The 20259-nt window shown below is 36.3% G+C and overlaps 3 protein-coding genes and 1 long non-coding RNA gene across 5 annotated transcripts; 3 read left to right on the top strand and 1 right to left on the bottom strand.

Moving 5' to 3' along the window:
- Positions 1 to 637: 637 nt before the first annotated feature.
- On the top strand, positions 638 to 6060 carry LOC111294225 (transcription factor-like protein DPB). Of its 2 annotated transcripts, XM_022887461.2 has the most exons (11): positions 657 to 783; positions 911 to 928; positions 1004 to 1256; positions 1666 to 1742; positions 1951 to 1994; positions 2872 to 2934; positions 3054 to 3200; positions 3307 to 3375; positions 3575 to 3673; positions 5169 to 5239; positions 5539 to 6060. In XM_022887461.2, exons 3-11 carry the CDS (start codon positions 1006 to 1008, stop codon positions 5771 to 5773), a joined length of 1056 nt encoding a protein of 351 aa, XP_022743196.2. In that variant the 5' UTR covers positions 657 to 783; positions 911 to 928; positions 1004 to 1005; the 3' UTR covers positions 5774 to 6060. The 2 variants fall into 2 exon arrangements, with proteins under 2 accessions (XP_022743195.2, XP_022743196.2); XM_022887460.2 differs by having other exon boundaries at positions 638 to 928.
- Positions 6061 to 9098: 3038 nt separating this feature from the next.
- LOC149515173 (uncharacterized) lies at positions 9099 to 10522 on the top strand. The gene is made up of 4 exons (XM_089743004.1): positions 9099 to 9125; positions 9286 to 9413; positions 9574 to 9636; positions 10065 to 10522. The coding sequence occupies exons 1-4, from the start codon at positions 9099 to 9101 to the stop codon at positions 10165 to 10167; spliced, it is 321 nt and encodes a 106-aa protein (XP_089599130.1). The 3' UTR covers positions 10168 to 10522.
- A 2276-nt stretch (positions 10523 to 12798) lies between these two features.
- Positions 12799 to 19365, bottom strand: LOC111293722 (ABC transporter B family member 1). The gene is made up of 10 exons (XM_089744037.1): positions 18790 to 19365; positions 18652 to 18706; positions 18365 to 18540; positions 18064 to 18264; positions 17684 to 17943; positions 17292 to 17608; positions 16856 to 17079; positions 15364 to 15737; positions 14525 to 15239; positions 12799 to 14200 (listed from the first exon to the last, which is right to left on the bottom strand). The coding sequence occupies exons 1-10, from the start codon at positions 19312 to 19314 to the stop codon at positions 12914 to 12916; spliced, it is 4134 nt and encodes a 1377-aa protein (XP_089600163.1). The 5' UTR covers positions 19315 to 19365; the 3' UTR covers positions 12799 to 12913.
- LOC149515172 (uncharacterized) lies at positions 17662 to 18250 on the top strand. The gene is made up of 3 exons (XR_016327825.1): positions 17662 to 17802; positions 17877 to 18010; positions 18114 to 18250. It is a non-coding gene; the product is annotated as an uncharacterized LOC149515172 (long non-coding RNA).
- Positions 19366 to 20259: the final 894 nt, after the last annotated feature.

Here is a 20259-nt window from a genome sequence, read left to right as displayed (position 1 = left end):
AGACTGACCCACTTCCAACATTCAGGTCAGGCGAGGAAAAGCAAAGCAGGGAGAAGCTTCAGATTTTCACGCCTGTCTTGATTTCTTGTGAAATTAATAATGGGGAATGAAAATCCTGTTGCCCCACTTTCAAGTTTCAATCATGGTTAGTCCGTAGGGTAAAGCACTCTCTGTTTCAGTATTCCAAGCCTTTTTCAGCACTATGCTTTTCGTGAAGTCGAAGTTTCCTACAACTTTTGATGATGAACCAGGTAGTGAATCAAAGACCCGAGTTAAGAACGATTCCAATTTTTGTTGATTTCATGAAATAATTACCCTCTACATTCAATCCAACTAGTAAGCATTACATTATATCAATTAAAATTTTATACATATCTATATGTATATATCTTTTTTTTAAAATAGTTACTAACTTCAGTAGCTTTGGATTCAAATTCTTTCAACAGAACAATAATTGGAGGCTATTGAATTAGGTAAACTTACTAATAACAACTTTGATTTTGGTTGTTGTAGTGCAACAATTTCAGTTGGCAGAAGTAAACCTGGCTATACCTATCCTTAAACCGAAAATTTGGGCCCTGTGGACCAGTCCATTCCCTTTATGCCCTACCCAATCACTAATTGCAAAAAATGTATAAAGCTAACAACAAAAACACCAATCAAACCCTCGCAAAAATAAAATTTCCCTCTTTTCCACATCCTTCGCAGCTTTTGGAGCCTTGAAGCCCCCGTTGGTTCCATTCCCCATTCCATGATAAAAACCCATCTTTCCTCACTTTCAAAGTTCAGTTTTCATTTTACCTTTTTGTTTTCTTACAGGAATAGAATCAAACAGATAGAAATAATATTCTTTTTTTATTTTGTTCCAAGCTATTACTGGTTATGCTCATTAACTTCGCTTCATGTCCAGTACCCACTTTTCATTAAGGTCAGTTCTCTTCTGGGTTTCTCTCAAAACCCCTGAATTTTTACTAAATTTTTAATTTTGGGTTTGGTTTTTCAGGTATGGTAATTGGGAGTAACCATATTCAAAACCATAACCACCAAGGAGATGGGGAGAAAAACCCAACTAAGGGAGGAGCTTCTAGGTCGTGGGGCACGACCGTTTCAGGTCAATCCGTTTCGACTAGTGGTAGTGTCGGCTCTCCCTCGAGCCGGAGTGAGCAAGCTATGGCTACACCAGCTAGTGAGAACACTTTTTTAAGATTGAACCATCTCGATATTCACGGAGATGATTCTGGATCTCAAAGTGCTGGGTGAGTGCTTTTTATTATTTTTTGGATACCTTTTTAGCTTGATTTTATGATAATTCTGTTTAATGCTTGATTTCATCGTGGGTTTTTGAAGAAAGGGGGTGAGGTTTTAGGGCAGATTGAAGAAAAATCTCGAATTGTGTTTTCATGATGTAAATTTGTATTTGCTTATGCTATAATTTGGTAAATATTATCGCATTATGCTAGAATTGAACATTGTTTGTCGGTTACAATAGCGAACATTGTTTAAATTGGTGAATCTTTTGAATGTGGTGCGTTCATTTGGGTTGTTCTTGGTTCTTTATCCTTGACCTCTGACAAAACAATGCAGTTGTTGCAATGGTCTTATTATGTTGTTATAATGCTAGAGTGTAACATGAATTTAACTTATTGCCAATTTCATTTGCATTAGCAAAAAGAAGAAGAGAGGTCAACGTGCGGTTGGAAGTGATAAGGGTGGCAGAGGACTCCGCCAATTTAGCATGAAAGGTTTTCTTTCACTCTTTCATTTTCCTTACCTTTGAAAGGTTGTGATTTATGGTTAACAACAGATTGCATTTAAAGCTTATTCACATATTGTTTCATGTGAAAACTTTTTTTCATGTGCTTGATGTTCTTCCATGGATATTTTAGATGAGGCAGCTGTTGTGGCTTAGCTAACTGATTTCTTGTTTGAACTGTCTTTGGTTTCATCCAGTTTGTGAAAAAGTGGAAAGCAAGGGAAGAACCACATACAATGAGGTCAGGTGGTTTCGGAAAGTCATTCTTTTCATGTTTGTTGTTTTTGGTAAACTTGTTAATGGTCATTGCATTTGTTTATGGTTGTGTATATATGTTCTATCCATTTTTGCAAAATGATTTGAAATTTCCCTGAATTTATTCTCTGTGTTATATGGTATATGAAAAAGCTAAATTTATTTTTCTTTGATACTGCATTAATGGATTAAGATATATGGATTGTCGGGTAACCAGGATCCAAACTAGTTGTGCATTGGTAGTTGTTTTTTGTAGGGCAGGGTTTGCATGCCTTAACTCTTAATCGCAAGACTACTATATTTAGATATAGAGCTTCTGCCATATCACTCGAAAATTGTTGCAATCAAGTCTGTGCAGAGTGCTTCTAATGTATGTATGAGATATCAATGAAGAGTAGACCTGAAAAATTGATATCATGGCGATTTCTTTCTCATCAACCTATTTGTTCTACTCTGATTGCGACCTAATCTCTAGTTGCATGTCTATCATCATGATTAAGTGGTTTTTTTTAAGAATCAACCAAGTTCCATTGTGGATATATATAATTCTTGTGCCCTTTCAAATTTTTAAGCTGAAGGATACTGTTTTGCCTTTCAAATTGACATCATACAGTAACGTGGTTCCTAAATGTAAGTTTTTCCTTCTCATGCCAGCAAACACATGCTTGCATGCGTATGGAGTTATGTCTTCCCTTCCTAATGTTTCAAAAGTTTGGAAAATTACTATTTTGTCTGCTTAATGAAGTTGGAAGTTTCACTCCTTCTCTCCTGGCTTGGAAATGGTCATTGATGCTCTCTCTTTTATCTATTAAGAATTTATTTTATAAGCCCATGTCTTTATCTGAGAGTGAAAGTTATTTCAGGTAGCAGATGAACTTGTAGCTGAATTTGCTGATCCCGGCAGTAGTGTAGCATCACCAGATCAGGTTTGCTATTCTTTGGCCATGCTGATATTATATTCCTTGATCAGTACACTTGCATGTTTTAACCTACGAGAGTGAAATTTAACGGTATCGAACCTTCCTTTGGTTTTTTAATCTAACAGCAACAGTATGATGAGAAAAACATCCGGCGAAGGGTATATGATGCCCTGAATGTACTCATGGCAATGGATATTATATCTAAGGATAAAAAAGAAATACAATGGAAGGGACTTCCTCGTACTAGCCTGAGTGATATCGAAGAATTGAAGGTGACAATACAGATTCCATTTTTGTATTTTTTATGTTAAGTAGGTATGATCTGCCATGACTATTAAGGATCTATTATGGAACTTAACAAGCTCTTCAAATGTACAGACTGAGCGGCTTGGACTGAGAAATAGGATTGAAAAAAAGGCTGCCTATCTGCATGAATTGGAGGAACAGGCAAGAATAGCGTACTTTTCAATTTACACATGTTTGTACGTAAAATTGCTTTCTGCATGCGCATAGGCTAACAGTTTTCTTTTTTGCTATTCATCAAGTTGCTGCATTTAGAGAGAGAGAGAGAGAGTGTGTGTGTGTCAAGTTTCAGTTGGTCCCTTTGTTTTCTGGCATTTGTTTACGTACTTGTTTTGCTTCTTAGTTTGTAGGTCTTCAGAATTTGATACAACGAAATGAGCAATTATACAGCTCAGGAAATGCTCCCAGTGGAGGTGTGGCTTTACCTTTTATCCTGGTGCAGGTTTGTTATCTTCTCAAGTCTTTCATTCCTTTAAGGAATTAGAAAATGCCACTTATTTAAGTTAAGCCACAAATTTAATTTTATCAGGCAAACTTTTAGTTTCCTAGCTCCTTCAAATCATTGTTCCTGTGCTTATATGAACCAACCTTAAATTTGACAATCATCTATTTTCTGTTTAACTAGAAATGTATGATCAGTCAACTTTTCATGTAGTCTGTTCCAATTATCACTTCACTAAGGTTTTTGACTAAGCTTTGGCATTTGTTAAGATCTGCATCTGTATGCTTGTTTTTCTTAATTTTTCTTTTTGTCTAACCAGTGTTTTGGTTCTTTGGTTAACTTTGTTTCTTGTCCAAAAAATCTTGTTCAGTAACACAGCTTGACATCACTAACTTGATGACTCAAAAACTGGAATGTCTACCATGTCTTTCTACTTGACAAGTGGGGAATATGTTAAAGGATTTGTACGCCTATTTTTCTTTTTCTTCAACTAGATTTTTGAAATGTCCATAAGTAGGTGTTGGCGATTGCTACATAAAAAATAAACCTTATTTTGATAAAACTTCTTCACATGTTAGTAATATCAATTCCAGTCTATATTAGGAGTATGGAGAAGAAAGAGCTATCTTTAGTTTGGAGCATCAATTTTTTAATTGTCCACATGCACTCACAATGTAGATGATGCAAATCTATCATGATGGGTGACTATGCTCACTTTGCCAAAGAAGAGGGAATCCATTTCTATGATCCAAATTTCTTTGACAGCTGGCATAGTAGGGATGAGGTTTGATTAAGGGCAACACGCATTTGCCCTTCTTGATGTGCATATGCTGCCTACCAAACATAGACATGTGTGCTGAATAGGTAATATAAATACTCTGATGGTTGAATAAATGCAGTTTAGGGTTGAAAAGAGTTTCATGGAATGGTTTTTCTGCACTAATCATGTAATGAAGACGAAAGTTTTGGTAGCCACAAACTAAATACACTAGATATGGTGGAAACTGGAAAAGTTCTAAGTTGCTGCAGATGATTAAAATTTTAAGTGTGGAGGTTAAACTGTGAATTTGTTATTCCTTTATGTCAATCAAGAAAAATCTGAATTATTTTATATGCAAAATGTATATAAATGGAGAATTTCTCTTGGTACCATGTTGATTGATTTGACATTTTCTCAAACATGCAGTTATATTTAGGTATATTGTGGGCCTTCATTATTCAAGTTCTATTTTACTCTGCCCATATTGATACTCCAATTGCATTGTTGAATCTGTTGTTATGTGTTTGTCTCCCTTTTCCAAGCTCTTATCTGCTAAAACTTCAAGGAAAAAAATGGACCCCATGAGGTTTATTCATTAAAGCTAATAGGCTATCATGGAATATGCATATGCTGAACTGATATAAAGTGTGTTTTTATTGTTATTTGGACTCTTCCATTAATCCTGAGGCCCCTTAATTTCTCCTCTTATTTTCTCTTGTCACCTGGAAATTGTAGACACGTCCTCATGCAACTGTTGAGGTAGAAATATCGGAAGATATGCAGCTCGTGCATTTTGATTTTAATAGGTAAAATTTTTAAACTATTTTTATAACTTGCAACATCCATTCAACAGCATTTGGTGGTTATTTTGAGTCATTATCATCTAGCGTAAACAAGCATGTTGTCTCATATTGTGATGGGAAGCTAAGGAGAGAGAAAGAAGGGTTAGATGTTCAGTGAAAGTATAGGCGTAAATTCAATAGACTGATAGCAACCTTCACTTGACAAGCGAGTGAAAATCTCTACCAAATGCTTAAATCATCTTTTTCATGGCTTGCCTTTTTTTTTTTTTCTCCTTTTCATCTTATTGGTGTTCTATTTACAGCACTCCCTTTGAGCTCCACGATGACAATTATGTTTTGAAGGCAATGAAATTCTGTGAAAGACCACAGAGTGATGAAATGGCTCACAATTTTTCTACGGATGGTGAAGGTTCTAGCATGTCCGCAATGTACCAACAACAGATCTGTCCTCCCCAAAAGACAAGCATGCTGGATAAGCCTCCTATGTCGCCGCCTCTTCCAGGAATATTAAAAGCACGTGTCAAGCATGAACACTGATAGTTGAGTTTCAAGCCGAGCACCATGGGAAATCAATCTATTTGTACATTGTGTAAAGTAATTTGGCCAGAAGCAACCGCTGTAAGATCATCTTTACCTCATAATATTTCACCCCACATTAAGCCTGATTAGTCTGTTTTGCTTGAAGGCTTTTCAAGGGGTATTGGTTCTGGCAAGTCCCCAGCTTTTACATCCTCATAATATGCTCATGTAATTTTTTACCCTATTTTCCCATGTTCTTTTGCCCCCACTATATAGAAATTAGCTTATGGGTATTAGATTGTAGAGATTGTTCATTCCATTAGAGAATCATAGAATGTGCTAGTTTTAAAAAACTGCGTTTTGCCCTATTAGTTTTTCACTTTTTTTTGAAATTATTTAATCAGTTTTACTTTAAACAAAATTCTTTTTTTTTTTTTTTGTGAATAATTTCTGTAAAAATTTTAAATTAATAAATTTAATAAATTCAACTTTCCTAATTTGTTGTAGAAAGCACATATTTGGTCCATGAGCTGTAGTAAAGTAGGATTGAAATATTACTCGTGAGAATAAAACAAAGGGTGACTACGAATGGAATATTTTTCTTAGAGCGTTACAATAGAACGCTACAAATTTGCTACAATTTGACATTTATTATATCAGTCACTGCACAAGTAGTGATAAGGAAGTTTAAACCAATTAGCTCTAGGTTGAGCAGAAGCCTATCAATCCATATCTTTGCTTGCTCTCATTCGCTGGGCGGCGATTCTCTTAGCCAAATATCTGTCCACTTCTGCACCCACCATCATCACTTTCTCTCTGTTGCATACTTTTTAACTCTGCTAGTAAAGCCAACTCATGAAAATTTCCTGATCCATTTAACAATGCCCATTATGTTAATAGAAACTACAAAAGGACTTCCATTTTAGTTGAATTTTCATGGAATTCACAGTTTGATTGTTTATGGGATGTAAATAGTGTTATGTTAGGTAAGACGATTGTTTTAGAAGTTTATTTTAGATTGCCATTTTTTTTTATAAATTCAAACAAAAATAATTCAATTATGGATGAAATAGTAAATGGCATACTTTTGTTGTGGATGTGGTCTAATCGTATTATGGATGAAATGGTAACTAGACGAAGATTTATGTTGCATCATGCCTTTGCGTTATGGGGGTGGCTAATGGCTATGGGCATTATCCTTCGGCTATATGTGGACTATTTTTTTTTAAAGCATCAAACAAAATCAATTAGACATGAAAGTGGTCCTACATGTTGTCCAATTACTTGATATAAATGGTGTGCAAACTTCCGAAATTTGAAATGGAAAATTTCAATGACACCTCGTGATTGTTGTAGCGATTGTTGGCACGTGCCCCATAGTGTGATGTTGTTATCAATGGCAAACAAATGCTTGAAATTCAACTTTGATTTTCTTACTACAATATTGGTTCTTACTACAATATTGGCATAGAACAAGAGGATTACAAAAAGTAATGAGGAGTCAGAAAGTACCTACGTGAAGCAAAGGAGCATTTAAACCCAAAAATTTAAGGCAGCCCTAGAGGCATCCAAGGGTGAGTGATATCAGATGAAGAAGCAGATGCATGATCCTTATGTGGCGTTCCCTGACTGGCTTGTTTGCATAAAGTCCCACGTGTTTCAGCCGACGCATCACATCGTCGCAGCGTACTAGTTGATTATCAAATGAAAGTCTGTTGAGAAGCCGTATAGCTAAATTCTACTACTACTATTTTCCTATCATTTCCACTCCCAAGTTTTCAACCTTTGAAACTTGTTTGTTGATCAGCAACTGATCGTATCTCTCTTCAACCCTTGCTAACCTTCCCTTCCCTTGCTGATCTTCTCCAAATCAGTCTCCTGCTGCAGCCACATTTGACATATCCAACAAGTCTTCATTTATCTGCATTTGCACCTGCACCTCTCCGAGTCCTAGCTAAACTCCAGCTACAGCCAGGAGGAGATCATAACAATCTCCATGCATGGGCCATTTTCTGAATTTGTTGGTTGGGAATGGAGAGAGGTGCAGTTGCAAAGTGCAGATAAATGGCTTCTTGGTTTTATCTGTTTCTCAGTAATTTGGTGCACATGGAACCTATCTTACCACATTCATCTTTCTTATCTGAGGTAAAAAAAATTGATTTCATCTGTTTGTACTGTTTTGTGCTTGTTAATCACAGAAGTAAATTATAATGTTTGAAGATACAAAACTCTCTTATTCTTTCTATAACATATACTCTCATAGACATATATACATTTCAGTTAACATAAACATATCCTTCAAGAATGAGGAGCAAAAGAGTTGTTAATATTGTTCTTTGAAATTGGTTTACATGTGTTTGAAACTTTCAACTTTGAAGAGATCACTCTCTGATCCCCAACTTAAACTAAGCTGCTTTTTTGGCAGTGCTAGCTATTCCCTATATATATATATATATATATAATTGCTTTGATTATCTTAGCAAATTAAATGTAAAATATTTTTTTATTATTAAAATTAAGAATCTAATATTCTATTAATAGATTCCATAATTGTTGGCCATGCAAACGATTTTTAAAATAAAGAGTGTAGAACAATAATGATTAATAAAACCGAGCACTAGACTACCATTAGATATATTTTTTTGTTCAAAGAATTCGGTTTGTAATTTTTTTCATAAATAAAAAATAATAAAAAGGATAATAATAATAATAATAATAATAATAATAATAATAATAATAATAATAATAATAATAAATTTAAGGTTATTACCCATTTTTTTCCACGGTTGATCCCGAAAATGAAAGTGCAATTAAACCTTATGGAACTATAAAAAATATGTAAATTTTAAATTAATTGATTAAATTACTCAAAAAGGTAAAGAAAATAATTTTATTTTTTACTTCAAAATTATTTTCCAATTTTTTATATAATAACAAATTAATTTTCATATTTAATTATTTATCTTCTTTTTTTTTTGCCAGTTAATTATTTATCTTGTTGCATTTATCATATATATCTAGAATAAAAGTAAAAGTGAAATTCTAAAGAATATTTTCTACAACTAAAGGCTATTAAATATTTATAATTCCTTTTATATTTCATTTCCCAAACCATGAAACAATACTTGCACGGCCCAAGATTTCGAGGTCACAGGCCCAAAACATAAGATATGATGATCACACGACACCGTTTCGTTAGCATCGCCTCAACTCTTCGATTTCCCTTTTCGTCTAGGGTTTTTCAACGAGTCTACTACAAAGCCCTAATTCCCCAATTCACAAACAAAGAGGAAAAAAAAAGGTCTAGAGCCATTCAAAATAATTTTATTAGAAAGGGGAAAAAATGGGAGGAAAATATCTAACCAGGAAAGTAAAGAAGCGAAGATTTTCTCACAAAACAGCTCGCCGCACCAAATTCCTCCTCAAAGATAATCTTTTTCCTTTTTTTCTTCAATTTTAATTTAATAGAATTTTTCATTCTTTATAGTCAAAGTATATTCTTTTTCTACTTTATCTATTTTTTTCCTTGATTGAGAGATTTCGATTCACGTGACTATGCCGTTTATGAGGAGCCGCAAAAGGGTGATTTCGAGAAGAGGCCACTGCCTCGCGATGAGGATTTGCCTGGAATGGGCCAATATTACTGCTTACACTGCGAGTAAGTGCAATAATTTATGAACTTAATTTATAATTTGATTAATGACCTAAGGTATTGTTTTTGTTCCAAAAAAAATGAAAAATAGAAAAAAAAATCTTGAATTCTAGTATAATACAATGGTTTGTTACTTTAAATACGTTTTATTGTTTTATATGTTCAGTCGATATTTTGCGAATGTGACAGTGAGGGATGAACATTTCAAGACGAAACGTCACAAGAAACGGTGAGCAATTCCATTTTCTAATTGTCATGTTACCGTCTTTGGCTCTGTATCTCTTTTGTTTCTAACTAGTCAAAAAGTTTTATGCTTGATATGGGTTAAATTAGAATCATGTTTGGGTTAAGAATTTCAGGTTTTATTGAGAAAATTTGGTTGTTACGATGTTTGCTATAAATGTTCTCTAGAAATCTTCATAGCTCTGATACTAATAGTGTTCACATTCCAATTAATACTTTTCCATGTTGCATAGTATGACACTGAAAGAGATTGTTGTAACTTAGATTAGCTAATGGCTGACTAGTGGTGTAACGGTAAACAGAATCTGATGATGCCATCTGCTAATGGACTAAAGTGTAGAAGCTAATTATTGCAGTGAGCATATCTTAGTAGAGGGAGGATATTTTGTTTGATTTATGCTTTGTTTGGTGCAGTTTAAAGCAAATGTTGTGGCCTGCACCACATACTCAACTTGATGCTGAGTTAGCTGCTGGGATGGGTATGCCGGATAATGGACCAACCTTAATGTCAATGTGAGCATTCTGAATTTGGCTCCATCCATGATGTAGATCATTCTGGCAATCAGTAGGCAAATTTAGAGCTCCTAATTGCAGAGGGTTTTTGGTGCAAGGTCTTCAGACAACTGATTATGTTCCTGCTTTAGTGATGAAACCAATGTTGCTTCTTTTATACTAATGCTTGCGCAGATACGTGGATTCTTTCTTTCTTTCTTCTTTTTTTTTTTTTTCCCTTTTTGTTACTTTCTTGTGCCAGTATATCTTATAATCCTGTAAGTAATATAACGTGGATGAAAATAGTGAGGAGTACCAGGGATCATGTATTATCTTTCTTTTCAGCTCTTTTTTAAATTAGCAATATCGGTTTTACAATATATTGTGCTCTGGTCACTTACTAACCTTCCAAAATAAATATCTGTTTTATTTCTTTTTTATTATATTTCCATTTTGACACTTCCAAAAGTCACAACTACACATTTGATACTTGTTAAGATTGGACTCTGTATTGGTTGAACTTATCTTTGCCTAGACCAATCTTTATTCCTACTGGAATTGGTTACTAGGAGAGGGATGAAAAAAGTGTTGACTGTTAAGTCATGGCCAGTTGATAAATTTCCAACCAAAAATGCTTGTCATTGCCTCTATTTCCTACTCTTCTATGTGGTTATTGGTCCACAACTCCTAACAAACCATCTATTTGTTGCTTGAAAAATGCCTATGTTCCTTAGTTATGGTGCTAGATAGAAGGATAGTGGAAAGTGTCGCTTTATTAGGATTAAGCAAGTTAAGAAGTTCATATGCTGCATTAGATCATTCTTCATTGAGTTATCAAGCAGTATTGGACAGGAAGACAGCTATAGGAAGAGGGTTGTGAATTTTGACGCATATCCAAGTTGGAAATGCAACTTCGTGCTCCATTTCTTTCCTTTGAAAGATAACAAGAATAACTTGTCGGAGGGTTCAAAATCATGGCATGTATGCTTGTCTGTTGGTGGTCTACATTTTGTAGGTTTGATTGGTGCATAAAGCCTGTTGGTTTGTCTGTAGATATAGAAGTGGCCCCACGTATCATGCTGCTTATAGATGGAGCATTGTTAATATCTTCAGATGCTCAATCTTGGAACTTTTCTGGGCATTTCTTAGAATAAATTTTGTTGGGTGGAAGGGAAGGTGGAAACTTCACGTGTCTTTCCTTCTTAGTGGAGCATTATCTGATTGGTTTTTTTGCTTTTTGCCTTGAGTGGAGGAAATAGCACTTTAAGAAGTTGGATTGCCTCCAATTAGACTGGACATCAAATATCTTTGTTATTAGGTCTAATCTAGCAAAAATTTGTTCTGATATGATTATGATTCTGGTTTTGTTGTTCCTTTAGGTAAATTATTCTTGTTTTCAAGTAATTAGTGAGGGTAAGGATACATAAACATCACCAACAAAGTACAAATTTTAAGATTCTTGAAACATACTTTTGTCAAGTTCTCATTATTGTGCTCTGTTGAATCCATGGTTGAGGTCTGACTATTTGGCGTCTTGTGTTTGCTATCATATAAACTTCCATAGTTGTATTTGAGTGTTTTAATGTTGCAGAGCCAATAAGAAGAGTATCAATATCATATATTTGAGATAGCCCTGGCTCTCCTCTTGTATTTAGCCATTTACCTTTTCCAATGTAGACAAAGGAACAAGAGATGCAGTCAGTACTTTGCTTTGCAGTCTGTCATCCTCTAATTTCCCAGTAGTATGAAAAAGTTCTCAGCCCTTGAAAACAAAGACCAATCTTTCAGCAAAGTGCCATTCCCAGCAAAGGTCCATCGGTGGATCTATGGCCACTAACATCCTTTATATATTCTTTTAACAAAAAAAAGGTATTAGGGTGAGGGCTCCACCTGCTCGCATGGTATCCCACGAGGTCCATGAACCAACACTATCATCCTTTTGTCATTTTCCCATCCTAGTTTCCCTTTCTTTTTTCCTCACGCGTGTCCACTACTAGCTACTACACTGGCTGAAGCATGACTTTCATAATCTTTTCCTATCCGTCCTCTTTGGGGTCTTTGTCTATTTCTCTTTTTTACTCTTTGCTTTTCTTCCTGTTGCTATCTCTGCTTAAAAAGGACTCATTGCACATGTAGCAACCACCATGCGAGCTTCACAATGAATTATTTGTCCCCCACAGGGTCTCTCTCATTAATATTCAGGATAGGATAAATTCCCTAATTGCCACGAATCCATCATCTTAAAGTGGGATGGTGATGGATGAAAATGCCAAACGTGCCAATCCTCTTAAGTTTTCAACCACAAACCCATTGAATTATCCATTACTATGTGATAAGCCTTGTGAAAGTGATTGAATTCTATCATGCATCAAAGTTAATCATTTGTCGTGGATATCTACTGGATTCCATGCAAGATTTGATAGCTAAATGAACGTTTGGCTACACACTGTTTCCCTCAATTATTTTTCAACATTGCCTTGACTTTCATTGCCATACCCTCCTATCTTGACATGAAAGTTGAAAAACAAAACACATATGGTATGAGATGCTTTTATGATATGTTTGAATGGAAACATGTATTTATCTATTTCATCTCAAGGAACTATATTTGTCATTATCATTTCCTTGGAAAGATCCATCGTTAAAAGAGAAAAAATAGATAATGCACATATATTATACTATATCAAAATATTAAATCCAAAGTAAACATCCAAAAAAATCTTAAGGGGTATATGGGATATACTCCTTTTCTACTATTTTCTTAAAATTCATTAGGCTTCTCTTTCATTGTCATCTTTTGGTTTTGGTGAAGAACTTGAGCCTGATGTCATTCCAACGACTTGGCTATTAGTAAATCTTTGTAATTGTATCATGCGGGCATAACACCCATCAGGATAATTTTTTAGTAAATGTGAATGAGACCCTTGCTCTGGAACTTTCCCATCATCAATCACTGCAATGACATGAGCATTCCTAATTGTTGATAACCGATGAGCAACCACAATTGTGGTTTTCCCTGAGCAGGCACGGTCTAGAGCCTCTTGGACTGATCTCTCAGACTCAGCATCAAGGGCACTTGTTGCCTCATCAAGCAGCATAAGCTCTGCCTTCCTCACAAGAGCCCTTGCAATTGCAATTCTCTGTTTTTGGCCCCCAGAGAGTTGAACTCCTCTCTCCCCCACATCCGTTTTGTAACCATCGGGTAATGAAGATATAAACTTGTGGGCATTGGCTAGTGTAGCTGCCTCAATGATCTCAGCTTCAGTCGCTGACTCATGCCCGTAGGCAATGTTTTCATAGATGGTAGACCCAAAGAGGCATGGTTCTTGTGGAACAATTGCAATGTGTTTTCTCAGGGATTTGAGGTTGTATTTCCGAATGTCCTTTCCATCAATCATAACACGTCCAGATGAGGGCTCATAGAATCTCTGTATAAGTGCAATGACCGAACTCTTACCACATCCACTCGGACCAACGAGGGCAAGAGTTTTTCCAGCTCGGGCACGAAGATTAAGGTCATGGAAAATTGGGACATCAGGACGTGAGGGGTAAGAAAATTCCACATGCTTCAATTCAACTTCTCCGCGAAGGCGGTCCGGAACTTGGGTGGCATCTGGGTCATCAGGCTCAATCTCAGTTTTACGGTCAAGAAGATCAAAGACTGACCGCATGGCTCGACCTCCCTTGATGAAGTCAGGAGCTAGGGTCAATGTTTCAGCTGCACCATTGGCAGATACCATGAGAACCATAAAGACTCGGATTGTCTTCGAAAAATCAGAGATCCCATGCTTCACAAGCCAGGAAGCATACCAAAGACCAAGGGCATAGGAAGCATAGAGTGAAAACTGAGCTACCCCAAATCCACTTCCTGCAATTTGTCCCTTCCAGAAGCAGCGCTTCAATGGAGTTTGAAGGTTTGAGGAGAATAGGCTAACAATTTTGTTCTCTGAATTGAAGGCAGCAACAGTTCTTACATTGGCTATGGCCTCTCCAGCTAGTTGTGTGGCCTTGGCATGAGCAGCTTCTAAATCTCCTGAGAAACCGTTCATAAACATTTTCTGTTGAAAATCAAACAAACATAGTTAATAACTTGATGTCTGGTCAATATTGCTAAAGGCATAACTTGTACAAGACATAATTGATTAAATTTCTAAATCTTGGAGCTGTGAAAAACATTAGCTCAACAAGCAGATAGAAATTAGTTTAGCATATAGTTCAAATAAATCAAAAACTATCACATATCAACAACAGCTTCACCATAACTTATAGCTACTTTTAGTCTTTAGGTATTATCAGTTTAATTTAATTGATCATTCATCAATTCTAGGAATTGATACTTGACAACAGCATGCATGTGCAAGAGATCAGCTTTGGAAACAAACCTGCAAAACAGTTGCTGCTACAACCACAGGGAAGACTGCAATGAGGACAAGGGCAAGACGCCACTGCAAAACAAAACCAGCAGTGCAGGCAACAAGCATGAGTGCTGTATTCTGCACAATCACTGAAATCCGGTCTCCTATGGCTGATCTGACATTGTTGGCATCAAGAGCCAGCCTTGCTGCAATCCTAGCACTCTCATTTTCCTCCTGATCAAACCATGCCATTTCATTTTTCAGCACTGCTGCCAGCATCTTCTCCCTCACTCGTTTTGTGAGATTTTCTCCCACAATATCCCAAAAGAAATGCTGTAGTGTGTTAAAGAGAAGGGCAGCTGATGAAAGTCCAATTAACAAATAGCAGTATTTCCCAATTTCACTGCTCATGTAAGCATGATCGGGGTTGTAGTAGACGCTGAGAACAGCACTTAGCACATATGCAAAGAAAGCACTAAGAGACCCACAGACAACAGAACCTATAGAACCAACTAAAGCATAAACCCATTCAGGAGAATTCATTTTTGCAAGGCGCCAGAAGGAACTAGCTTGCTCCTTGAAGGCAAGCTTTTCCAATCGGTAATTAGGGTGTGAGGCCTCAAGGGAAAGGCTAAAATCAGAAGTAGAGAAATCAGAAAGCCTGCGTGAATATGGTGATCGGCCATATGATGAATTCCGGGCAATAATCGGTGAGCTTACTGAGTTCCTGGCACTAGAAGGCCTGCAGAAGAACCATGACAACAGATCTCAGATTTACCTATAGTGTTCTATGTTAACAGGAACATTCTAAAAAATGCAAGGTTTCTCAAGATATTATCAAACACATGCAGACTTGTGGAAGCTACCTTGCACTACTTTTTCTAGCATTGTTAAGGGCAGTTTCATGTGCCATCTCTTGCATTCGAATGAGCTTGGCATAGACACCATTTTCTCCTTTGGCAATAAGCTCATCATGTGTTCCAATTTCAGAAACACTCCCTTGCTGGAGTACAGCTACAAGATCAGCCTTACGAATGGTGGAAAGGCGATGGGCAATTACAAGAGTTGTCCTCCCAATCATAAAACGATCGAGAGCCTCTTGCACCAGCTTTTCTGACTCAGAGTCCAGTGCACTAGTTGCTTCATCCAAGAGTAGGATTGCCGGGTTCTTTAACATTGCCCTGGCTATAGCAATTCTCTGCTTCTGCCCACCTGAGAGTTGAATTCCTCTCTCCCCAACCTGCCATTTCAAAATTATTAACTCTAATTGGTTTATGCTTTCAAGTTAATTTGTCTCTCTTTTGATTATATTTTGCTTTTTATCACAAGATAGAATTCGAAAAGAAATGAAAGCATGGAAATTTTTATCAAGCAATAATTTGACTTAGATTTCTTTGCACCTTGCTAACAACGGCATACTATTAACTTAATTATATGATTATTTTGTCAGGAATATTGGTTGTGCATCAAATTAAAAAAAGTTTGGCGGATTGTTATTGTCAAATAAAAAAATGGTTGATTGTTCCTATTTATATATATGTATTAGTTAAGAGATTGCAGTCTCCTTAAAATTGAATGAAGGGGAAAACCCCTTCATTTAACCCCATGTCTTCCATTTTCTTTTTTAAAAGAAGGGTATGTCTAATTAATTCTGCATCCAACGATAAATTTTTTGTAATTTTAAACCAATTATTCTTTTCACAATTTGTTTCTCACCTATCATTTTCAAGTTATCAGTTGATTTCCATATTCCTACTAAAAAAATAAACTATTCAGCAATTATTTATTTTTTGAAGCCTTCTATATTTTATTGTCCTTTATGCTAATTTCTTTTCTCTCTGCTTGGTCTTCCCCCTTCTAAGTCATTTGGTCTTATTCCTGCACATGCATTGCTGACTGAAGCATGTTACCTTCTTATAAATGCATGCATGGCCAAATATTTTCCTCCTTTTACTTCAAAAATATTGTATAAAATAATAAATGTAAGTTAGGTTCTGTTTGTTGACCAAATGAAGCAACTCTAGGGCATTAAAAATATAACCAAAACCTTTGGTCAAGATCCATGATTACATTTCACCTTCCTTGGTGCCTAGCTTACCCATTCCCTCACCTTCCCCAATTGCCATAAAGTCAACAGCCCCACTTGTATACAACGACATATTTCTAATCTGCGAATAAGTATAGCTCAGTATTCAGTGAAGAACGCTAACACTAACATTAATTTCATCTTATTATCTTATATTAGAGATTTTAAGTGTTTTAAGCAAGTGCTGCAGAAGGTAGGTAATCCTAATGAAGTATACAACATGGTAGCAATTATTAAACTGAGAATAGATGAACCGTCCGAGATTAGCTAACCTGAGTGTCAAAGCCATCAGGAAGCTTTACAATGAATGAATGGGCATTGGCCACTCTGGCAGCTTCTTCAATCTCAATTTGGTTTGCATCAGGCCTACCCAAAAGAATGTTTTCTTTAATGGTGGTAGCAAAAAGGGCAGGCTCTTGGCTCACAAGTCCTATTTGTTGCCTCAACCATATCAGTTTTAATGTCTTTATGTCATGCCCATCTAGCAGCACTTCTCCTGCACAAGTACATTAATTAACTGAGACTTTCCACCCTACAAGTATACAATCTCCGGAAAAAAGTACATACCCAAATGGAATAAATGAAATCAGCAGCAAAAATAACTTCAATTGGCATAAAACATTATTAGTATCATTTACTTGAAATGAGATAAGATTTAATGTTGTTGGTTATAGAGGTTGCAATGAAAAAATTGGCAGCATGGCTTACCTGAGGTGGGATCGTAGAATCTCTCAATGAGGGAGACCACAGTGCTTTTACCCGAACCACTGCTTCCCACCAAAGCTATAGTTTTTCCAGCAGGTACACTTAGGGAGAAATTGTTAAGGATCTTTACATCAGGCCTTGATGGGTATGCAAAATTCACATTTTTCAGTTCAACTAGACCAGTAACTGACTGCAACTCCAAATCTGACTCACTGTTTCTATCGATGCCAGGTTTGTGATCAATTATGCGGAAAATTTTTGCAGCCGCCACTTTGGCCTTTGCAAATGCAGACATGCTTGGTGCAGATTGTCCCAAACCCCTGTCAATAAAAGAGATGTTCTTGAGCAAACAGTAGTTTACTACAGCAATGCATTATAGAAAACAGAGTACTCACAATCCACCGATCATGACTGCAAACATAGTGGCTATGGCAAGTCCTCCATTGGTGTAGTGATGCCTGACCAGAAAACCCCCGTACCAAAGGAGAAGAGCATAACAACAAAAAACGACAAAGTAAGTTGCCCCCAATCCCATTCCCTTTGCAAATCCAGACCTGTAACCAATCTTTTGTGCAACCTTCAATGCAGAGGAGTAGGCTTGTAATGATCTTGATTCACCAACAAAAGCCAAAACAACACGAATTTGAACCACTGTCTGCAATTTAGCTCGCAGTTAGCAAATACCCAGATGAAGAAACAGAAGAAAAACTGGACATAAAATGGTTTTGATCTCTTTCTCCCACAAATTGAAACTAAAAATTTGCATCCTTTGTACCTGTTCCACAATATTTCCTCCTTGTGATAAAGCTTCTTGGCTCTTTGCAGAGAGCTTGGCTAATGTGGTGGTATGGATTGCTCCAATAACAGCAATGAGAGGAACCACTGCAAGTGTGACCAAAGCCAATTGCCATACCGCTGTGAAACCCACCACAAAACCAGATACAAATGTTGCCATGTAGTGAATGAAATTGCCCAACTGCACAAAACAATAATAATAATAATAACAGAGTTCAATTTGACACTAAAAGAGAAAAACACCAAAAAAAAAAAATTGAAGAATATATTTCTGTTTTTACCTTCTCGCTAATGGCATCCTGGACCATCACTGCATCAGTGTTGATAGCAAACACAACATCAGAAGTTCTAACCTCAGTGTCAAAGTATTGAATGTCCTGGTTCAAAGCTGCTTCTAAGTACTTGATCCTCATCCTTGTTGTTTGCCTCTCTCCAGTCCACATCCAACAGGATATTTCTGCACTCAATTTTCAAGCTTTCTTTCAATTATTACATCAAGAAAAAACCCAGAAACGTGAACTAAAAGCAGCAGAAGAAGAAAACTTTGTCTTCTCCATGATGAACTAACCTGCCCAAGAAGATGCCCATATTGCCGCACCCACCACAAGGAAGTAAAATGCATACTACAAATCAAGAAAAAATATATTTTTAGTGAAAATTCTTTAGCTTAACAAAAAAAATGAAAAATTGGTTTTAAATGTAGAACCTTTAAAACTTCTTGCATCATCTTGTCCATGTTATTAGCATTAGAACCAAAAGAATTGACAAGATTAGCAAAGAAACGAAGGAAGATAGGCAAAGAACAGCCATGTACAAGAGCACCAAGAGACCCAATTCCCATCAACACATAATCCAAGCCATCAGCAAATCTAAATAGTTCACCAAACCCAACTGAAGGAACATCACCTGGCTTCTCCCCACTTCCACCACTACCATTATTACTCCCATCTTTTTTTGTCTCAGATGAAGAAGAAGCAGAAGTAGTAGTTTCCATTTCTCTTCTCTCCTCTACACTTTCTTGATAAGTTTGTGATTCAGCTTGACTTTGCTTTTTAGGTTTCTCTTGGTGTTGTATTAAGTGTGTGTTTTTTGTTGTTGTTATTGTTGGAGTTGGGGTTGAGGGGTTGGTTTTAAAAGGGTCAGAAGAAGGAGCAGACATAAGTTCAAGGCCTTGCATTTCGGACCATTTCCACTGCTCAATCGTCTTTATCTCGTCAGACTCTTGTGACATTTGCAAATTCCTTTGCTTTATGAACAACGCACACTCACACCCCGAAAACTCTTCTTCTTTATTATCTTCCCACTCTTTATCTGGCTTTTCAACTCATTGTTTCTCTCTGTCTCTTTCTCTCTCTCTATGTTTCACCCCCCACTCTATCTGACTTTTGTGATAATCGGTTGTTTCGTTTCAGTTTTTACTCCTATGTTTTGCTGTTGTTTCTTTGTTTACGATGCTGTTGCTTTTAAAAATCAACTGTTAGCAGTTCAGTTTGCTTGCTGTGAAAAAACATGGAAAGTGACAGACAATGCAAAAGACACGGATTTTCCACCCGACAAAACCATGCCGTGTGAATACTTAGAGATGGGATTTTGACTAAAACAGCTTCAAACTGTGCAAAAAGAAACACCCAGTTTAACTAATTTCATTTTTAGTACTATTACCACTGTTTGTGTTTCTTACTTTATTGTTTTTTAAATGAATAATAATAAATGTATGTATGAAGAGTTTGATTTCCAAGTCCTCTCCTTTTGCTTATTTATCAAGTTAGCAGTTTGCTCAAAGGCTTGTACAAGAAATTTCTTTTTTCTTCTGTTCAAATTCAAACCTTCGGGTATCTTTTAACCTTCTCCTTGTGTGATTGTCTGTCTGTCCCCTTTAATTCCGCCGTCCTTTTCTAACCCTTGTAGCTTAAAAACCATATCACATTGTCACGTACAGCTTTCTGTCAATGATTAATATACCAAACATGTATTTTTCAATGGAAACATGGTCTGAATACAGCTTGATTCTTTTTTCTTTTTTGGTGAAAAGGGTTACTATTTAATTGTAAATTAACAATTTGGTTAGTTGTCTTGCAAAAAGGGTTCATCTTTATTTGGAACACAAACGAAAGTAAAATTATTTATATTTGGACGAATTTAACAATTGAATCAATCTTTGGTAAACATGGTATAG

This window comes from Durio zibethinus, chromosome 14, assembly GCF_047325235.1.
Source record: "Durio zibethinus cultivar Kanyao isolate XHJ-2024 chromosome 14, ASM4732523v1, whole genome shotgun sequence".
Taxonomy (NCBI): Eukaryota; Viridiplantae; Streptophyta; class Magnoliopsida; order Malvales; family Malvaceae; genus Durio; species Durio zibethinus.
This window is presented reverse-complemented; position numbering and strand designations above follow the sequence as displayed.

What these genes read in the sequence shown, in the direction of transcription:
- LOC111294225 (XM_022887460.2), top strand. Translation starts at nt 1,006, where the DNA reads ATGGTAATTGGGAGTAACCATATTCAAAACCATAACCACCAAGGAGAT. An exon ending in GTGTAGCATCACCAGATCAG is followed by an intron (nt 2,935 to 3,053) that starts GTTTGCTATTCT and finishes TTAATCTAACAG; the next exon opens with CAACAGTATGATGAGAAAAA. An exon ending in GTGATATCGAAGAATTGAAG is followed by an intron (nt 3,201 to 3,306) that starts GTGACAATACAG and finishes TCAAATGTACAG; the next exon opens with ACTGAGCGGCTTGGACTGAG.
- LOC149515173 (XM_089743004.1), top strand. Translation starts at nt 9,099, where the DNA reads ATGGGAGGAAAATATCTAACCAGGAAA. An exon ending in TATTACTGCTTACACTGCGA is followed by an intron (nt 9,414 to 9,573) that starts GTAAGTGCAATA and finishes TTATATGTTCAG; the next exon opens with TCGATATTTTGCGAATGTGA. An exon ending in ACGAAACGTCACAAGAAACG is followed by an intron (nt 9,637 to 10,064) that starts GTGAGCAATTCC and finishes TGTTTGGTGCAG; the next exon opens with TTTAAAGCAAATGTTGTGGC.
- LOC111293722 (XM_089744037.1), bottom strand. Translation starts at nt 19,314, where the DNA reads ATGTCACAAGAGTCTGACGAGATAAAGACGATTGAGCAGTGGAAATGG. An exon ending in TGATGCAAGAAGTTTTAAAG is followed by an intron (nt 18,707 to 18,789) that starts GTTCTACATTTA and finishes CTTGATTTGTAG; the next exon opens with TATGCATTTTACTTCCTTGT. An exon ending in AGGATGCCATTAGCGAGAAG is followed by an intron (nt 18,265 to 18,364) that starts GTAAAAACAGAA and finishes TGTTTTGTGCAG; the next exon opens with TTGGGCAATTTCATTCACTA.